Below are 7,143 nucleotides of genomic sequence, written 5' to 3'. Positions count from 1 at the left end.
GCGGAGACGTCGCGACTGCAAGAACATTTCGGACTCGACACAACGAGACGGTGTGTCTTTTACCCTGACCGACACCTCCGGCGACGACGACGACGACGACGACGACGACGACGACGACGACGACGACGACGACGACGACGACGACGACGACGACATCGATTCCTCGAAGCGAGACTTCGATGTGATCGTGACGTAGCCGTGGCAAGAGGAGCGGAGAGGACAATTTGTGGTAGGGACCTCAAACTAGTTGTTTTGATCTCTTTCGACGAACATATCGCGGAGTCCTCCTGCCGTAGTAACACGGCTGACGTCAACGTGACTACGTGTCTCTCGTTTCCTTCGGCCACTCAAATCTTCCTTGTCCATCCAAATCCCATACTTCTTCCCACATGTCCGTCGTGGAGACACCCGCCATGCCGCACTTGTCACGCTCTTGATTACGTTACCAGAGATATTCGTTGCGCGGAAAACCGATATTCGCATCTCTGAAAATCTTTTGCGTTTTCTTCAAAATCTGAAGCAGCACTATCCAACGGGATATTCACAGACGAGTAGTACAATTCAAGAAAATATTTGATTTTGCTCGAAGACTTCATTACTGTAGTCACGGAAACGTTACTTTGCGAAAATTTACAGAGGACTATCATTAAGGGAGGAGAGAGATAGTTCCCACGCTCCCGGCGCAAGGAATCCACGAGAATAGATGAGCAACATCTCTTCCTCGAAGAGGAATTCGAAGGTTCACAGGGTGAGTTTCGTTGGTCTCCAGATTTACATGTCATTACAGTTCCGAAAAGTGCTGTGCGAGAACTCTTACTTCTTACGACTTCTCCAAGAAATCTACGTCTTTCCTTTAATTATAATAACTGTATAATTTTAACACCATTGAAATTGGTGATTACCAATTAGATAACTTTATTTTCAAAGTTATTTTCATATCAGTATGTTAAATATAATTTTTAATTTATATTCTTCATTCAACAATTCAAAGTAAAATTTTTATTTTCTCCTAAAAATAATCAAAACAGCGAACAGTTAGCATCCATCTATATAGATCGCCAACTATGAGATGATTCGTATATTTGGTAGACGAGATGTTAAATTATTCAAAAATAATACTAAAATGAATGAACAGATTGTGCAATCATGTGAAATTGTAATGGATGCGTTAACAACGCGCTATCCGCGTTCACAGAAATATTACATTCGGCGTTCTCCTCGCCAATACGGGGTGATTATATCTTTTTTTACCCCTTACTACCGAGAAAAGATCGAAGTTTCGCGGAGATTGAATTTCGGTCTGTACATCTGAGATGCTCTTCGATAAATTTAGTAGCAATTTTTGCTATCAAATTTATCGAAGAAAATATTTGTTAAGGACGTTCTCCGATTGCAGTTATGCTCAACCTAATGAGCATTAGTGCTCATCATTATGAAAATTTTTATGAAAATTTATTTCACTTTTATATAGTTTAAGATATTCCATAAGTGTTAATGTGTTTATACAAGCTTTTTTATACAATATGAAATGCCTCCCATCTTTGCTATTGCCGCCGGTCGAAAAAAATAGCGACTTTATTTACTGTGTTACTTTGCTTATGATTAATGATTTCTTAAAAAACGAATATCGGAAGCCATTATATTCAGATAAATTTCATATTATTTCTTGTGATATCAAGTTTTACATTTCATTGTTTCAAAAAATTGTTAAAAAAACTTTTTTACAGTGAATAAAAAGATCACTTTCGAATAAGCTTTAGATAGAGATTCTATATCCCCTGTATATATATATATGTGTATGTGTGTGTGTGTGTGTGTGTGTGTGTGTGTGTGTGTATATTTTAAACGCTTCAACTTTGAAGTAGAATATTTCCATTTTTAATCCCAGTATCCGGGTATTGAGTTTTAAAATACATATGTTCAGGACACTAAAACAAGTTTATTCTGTAAGTTTCAGAAAAACCTAAAGAAAATAGATTTTTTTCGGAGAACATCCTTAATCAAGATCACGGATGTATTTTAATTAGCGCATTTATTTAAATGATAAACCATTTCGTTTTTGGTCTTACAAGACCAGGTAGATTCAATTATAGTTCAATTATAGTTCATTGATTAATATTATTGTATCACACTGATTTTTCTAATTCTTTTCCTCATTATTTATATATTTTTATCATTTTATATTTTTTTGATTCTATATATGTATACAGAGCGAATGTCGAATTAAGTAACTTCTTTAACTGATACTGCAGATTCAACCAGAACGCATTGATTAAGATTGTTAAAGCATCGCACTTAAATAGTTTCGTTATTAAATATCAAGCTTGGACATCAAAAGAAAATTTTAATTGTACTGAACATAATTGGTAACTTTAACAATTAACTTTAACAATCCTTTGATTGCTTTCAATTATATTAATTCGTAATATTATATATATAATATAGAATTTTATATATATTTATATTATATATATATATTATACATATACACACACACACACACACACACACACACACACATATATATATATATATATATCAATTATATATGCGTATACAAACACACATATATAATCGACTATAAATAAGAATATGTATAAGATAAAAGAATGTACAAAAAATAAATTATATATATTATCTAAATTACATGTATTTTTATATCTTCTTTTATCTTATACAAATTTTTATTTACACTCAATTTTTAGAGAGAAAAATTTTAAAGGTTATCGGTATTTGATAAAAATTTAGTGTAATAGATATGAAATTTGGACACGACATTATCTACTTGCAAAGATAAATATTTATTAGTTAAGAAATATCGCCAATTACGGTTTTCATTACGATAGGGCAATATCATTATATATTTCCAGTTAATTAACTCTTGTCTTTCGGCTGTGACAAATATATAAGTAATTCGACGTAACGCGATCCGGCGGGGAAACGCTAAAACCACATATGGCATGCGTTTCAACAGAGATCTTGCAGTCTGAGTGACTACATCAGGTGAGCGCACGCGCATGTATATCTGTGGTTTCTGCATATACCTATACGGAGTGACGAATTGCTGTCAGATGTTAGCACGATTAAACTCTGACAATACTTCGTGGTGTACGCGGAAGCGCGTTTCGACTCTATCACGGTGATGATGAAGTCGTTACTCAAATTAAGGGAGGAACCGAGACATCGAACGGCATCGCTCCGTGCAAGACGTTCATTTTCATTCCATCGAGTTTGTCGAGCGGTTTACTTAGTGTAGCTGACCGGATTCTGTTGACCGGATTGTGTCGGAATAACGTATTAACGACGATTCGCGATTTTGTGTATCTTTTATCTTTCTAACGATAGCAAGTCATAGCACAATCAAGTTTTTTCTTCGTGTTCGTGTAAAACAATGCTCAATATAAATACGAAAGTTGTTGTTTAAGGAATCCCCCGAGAAGCATGAAACTGAGCAGAACGTTGTTCACGAACAATGCGTGAGCTGATTATTAATCGTTTTTTGAAAAGTATCTTTCCAACATAAATTGGAGAACAATTGGAGACGTACTTTTGTGTCAGCCGCATACCAATCGAGACGCGAATCGGTCATACCGTTGTATATAAATAGTCGCAGGAGAAAGAAAGAGAGAAAGAAAGAAAAAGAGAAAATGCTGACATTGGCGCGTGATTGGTCCCTGAGATCAACAATCTCAGTAAGATTAGGAGCTGTGCATAATCAAAAGATCTGTTCTTTTTGGCTGAACTTTTGCACTAATTCATCTTTCTTTCTCTTCTTTCCTCCTGAAGAAAAAAGAAAAAAAGATGAACTGGTACAAAAATTCAGTCAAAAAGAACAGACTTAATGGGAATAGGGAACAGAGAACAAAAATTTCCATTTATCAGGAACTGTATTCCACAGTACATGATTCTGATAGATTGCAATTCTTATTCTCTGTTCCCCATTCCTTTGATTGTGCGCAGCCACTTATGGTTAAAGGATTCGCGAGTGTTGATGGTGCGTGCGTGCTCGACGCAATGTTCGAATTACGAGAGTAAGGGCTGTGAACTGCAACAGATCGACTAACAAATAGACTGATTATGTTATCTGAAACCGTGTGATAACAACATCATTAATTGATATCATTCCGCGATGATCACCCTATTATCTCTTCAGGTGCGCACAATCAAAGCAATTCGACTTCATCATCTATATATCGAAGAATATTTATCAATCATTGACATCATAGGTGCACGTCGTTAGTAAACGTTTTAACAATGAAAGAAATTAAAAAAATTTTTAATGAATATAAGATACATAGACGAGATCTCTAATTTTAATGATCGGCAGATTTTTGTGGTTTGTGAATAACGATAATTTTTTATTGTGCCTGAAAAGTGATTTTACAAAATGAAATAATCCTTCTAAAATAAAGCTTATTTCTATATTACTGTTAGTATAATATCGTAAAAAAAAATATTCGCGATGAAAACATCTAATTCTTAATCTATTAAATTTAATTGTTGATCTTGCAAATTCCCCAAGAATACAAATAATTATATATATGTAGGATAGGAATCTTTCGTTAAAATTGTCTAACGATTTGCACGAGTGAATTGCACCGTTTGCTTAAAGATAAATTTAATACTATTACGAAACTAAGGCATCCTAATGCGCTCCTTTAATGCATCTGAAGAGGACCAGAATAATTTTCCGGTCTGCATAATTGCGATCTTCATTTAATATCTTCATCGCGCAAGCATTATCTTCCAACGTACAGTTTGCAATAATAATTCTACACTACAATAAAAATGACAGGATGCATAATGAAAGATTGAGGCATGCTTATAAAATAGATATAATGAAAATGGAGAAGAGGACTCCCTCTTCTTTTATAAAACTCTCAAGTCGTTCTCATGATCGACGGATAAAGGATCACTTTGTATTTCTCGCACACTACTTTACGCGCGATAACGCACAGTTAATATTATCATTGTTAAGAGTTCTATTTCTATTTTACCCTAGCTTCGTTGTTATTATAGTATATTCGAACAAATGCACTTCAGCGATGTCTTTATTTAACTAGAACGCGATGCGTTGACATTTAATTGCTGGAATTAATCCATTATAATGCAACGGGGATATTTAGGATATTTATTCCTGATGAGACGCACAATTTTTCCCGTGGATGAACATTCGAGTATAAGCAACAACTATGCAAACTAAATATCATCGCTTATTAGGAGAACCGGATTAGTGATAGAATTAAAAAAATTTCACTAATCCGTTCACAAATCCGTTCTTGTATATTTGATAAAATTATCAAAATTTCATGAAATATTTATGGTAAATTATGAATATTTATTTATATAATTTTTCAGTATTACAACGTGTGATTAAGACCTTCCAACAATCATGTGGGGCGCTTTATTGGAACCGTTTTTATTTTTCTTTATCCTGAAATTATTTGTTGCTATGGGAAATACATATCCAATTACTGGTTCAGAACTTTCAAAAAATAATAATATAATGACGTCCATAAATGATTCAGCCGCAACAGTTACACCTTACGTATGTGTTTACATACCACCGAATTTAGATTTTTGTAAATTCATCAGGTAAGTCTTGGAAAATTGAAAGAGCTTGTATTTTCCAATTTTTAAATACATCATTTTTATAAATACAAATGAATTACTTTTCTCTTGTTCTTGCTGTTTTATCTAAAAAAATATTCATTATATTTTTTTCAATTAAGGTGTGAAAAAAGATTATATAATAATTAAATATACTATAAAACCTTCTGCTTAATCATAAATTAATCTTTCTTTAAGTACCAAGAGTATTAATATATATATATATAATTACTGAAATGTAAAAAAATTAATAAATTTTAACAAATAACGATCTCTTATTATTTATTTTTATTAATAAAATTTCATTACAAAACTTCATTACAAATTTATTACAAATTTTATCATTAGAAAAGTTGCATATTTTTATTTAAATCCAGAAAACTTTGATTTGTAATTTATAATTTATACAGTTATAAATCCAAAGAAAATCTCTGGAATTCAGAGAACAAACTACTGGAAAGTAAAAAGCACAAGTTAATGGAGAGTAATAAAATGTACTTTACATCACGCCCATTGACACATATTCCAGGAGCAAAAAAATTTCAAAATCATCCCTTTGTAAAAACTATAATATATGAAATACAAAGATGCATACCGCCGAGGTAAGAATAAATGAATATATCGCAAATAAAAAATAGCATATTTATAAAATAATTATGTTTTATGCACCTTAATGATAACGCAAAAAATAATATAGTGATGTAATCAGCTTACATAGTGCTAATACGAGAAAGCACAAGAAATAAAGTATATTGCATTAGTAAGAATTAAGAAGATATTTGTTCCTTTTTGCAGATTGCCATTTGTTTTACCTTGGTGCACCGATGAAGATCTTTCCGATAAGAAGAACGAGATCCGCCGGCTTTATCCCTTCATGATAGATGGTTTTTCAAAAGCAACGTACGAATTTCCTATGTATGATTTTTTAAAACAAAGTCGAGTGATGCCAAAATCGGCATAATTTGACATACACACAATGTGTAAATTGATGAATTTAAATGGTCATTAACAGAGATCATGTCTAAAGCCCGGTGATGTTAGATAAAAAGATATTCTTATTCAGTTTTATTATTTTATCATTTCTATCGAGAATCTCGTTGATAAATCCACAATGTCAAAAAGGACAATAAAAATAACAGATGTAATACAAAATTTTTATACATGTAAGTATACGTATATAAGAATTGAAGAGTATATACATTTCGCAAAGATTAACAAGTTGAAAGAATGATTGAGCGTATATAATTTAACGAAAGACTGCAAAGTGAGATGTAGTTAAAAATAGAAAGTTCTTTAGCATTAAGCAATGAGAAATTTTTCAGCAATAGATTGTAATAAAAAGTAAGTAATGCAATAATGTTATTGTTAATTTTATCGTTATTTAACATAACAATACTTTTGATAGCAATATTAATAAAAATAATAAATCAATATTATATGCCTAATATTATGTATCAAATTTTATAATAATAAAATAATCTTGTAATAATCCTAATATAAAATTACCTTCGTCATTATAAAAAAATTGGAAAA

At 32.0% G+C, this 7,143-nt stretch overlaps 1 protein-coding gene across 1 annotated transcript; it reads left to right on the top strand.

Moving 5' to 3' along the window:
- The first annotated feature begins 5,392 nt into the window (after positions 1-5,392).
- Positions 5,393-6,571, top strand: LOC105624163. The gene is made up of 3 exons (XM_012205523.1): positions 5,393-5,595; positions 6,021-6,212; positions 6,406-6,571. Exons 1-3 carry the CDS (start codon positions 5,393-5,395, stop codon positions 6,569-6,571), a joined length of 561 nt encoding a protein of 186 aa, XP_012060913.1.
- The last annotated feature ends 572 nt before the right edge of the window (positions 6,572-7,143 follow it).

Source organism: Atta cephalotes (genome assembly GCF_000143395.1).
Source record: "Atta cephalotes unplaced genomic scaffold scaffold00074, whole genome shotgun sequence".
NCBI classification, from domain to species: domain Eukaryota; kingdom Metazoa; phylum Arthropoda; class Insecta; order Hymenoptera; family Formicidae; genus Atta; species Atta cephalotes.
The sequence above is the reverse complement of the archived record's forward strand: the minus strand, read 5'-3'. Positions and strand labels throughout refer to the sequence as shown.

Bases quoted from the DNA above. Each gene is read 5' to 3' on its own strand.
- LOC105624163 (XM_012205523.1), top strand. From the start codon at position 5,393: ATGTGGGGCGCTTTATTGGAACCGTTTTTATTTTTCTTTATCCTGAAA. The intron at 5,596-6,020 runs GTAAGTCTTGGA...TAATTTATACAG, and splicing joins GATTTTTGTAAATTCATCAG to TTATAAATCCAAAGAAAATC. The intron at 6,213-6,405 runs GTAAGAATAAAT...TCCTTTTTGCAG, and splicing joins CAAAGATGCATACCGCCGAG to ATTGCCATTTGTTTTACCTT.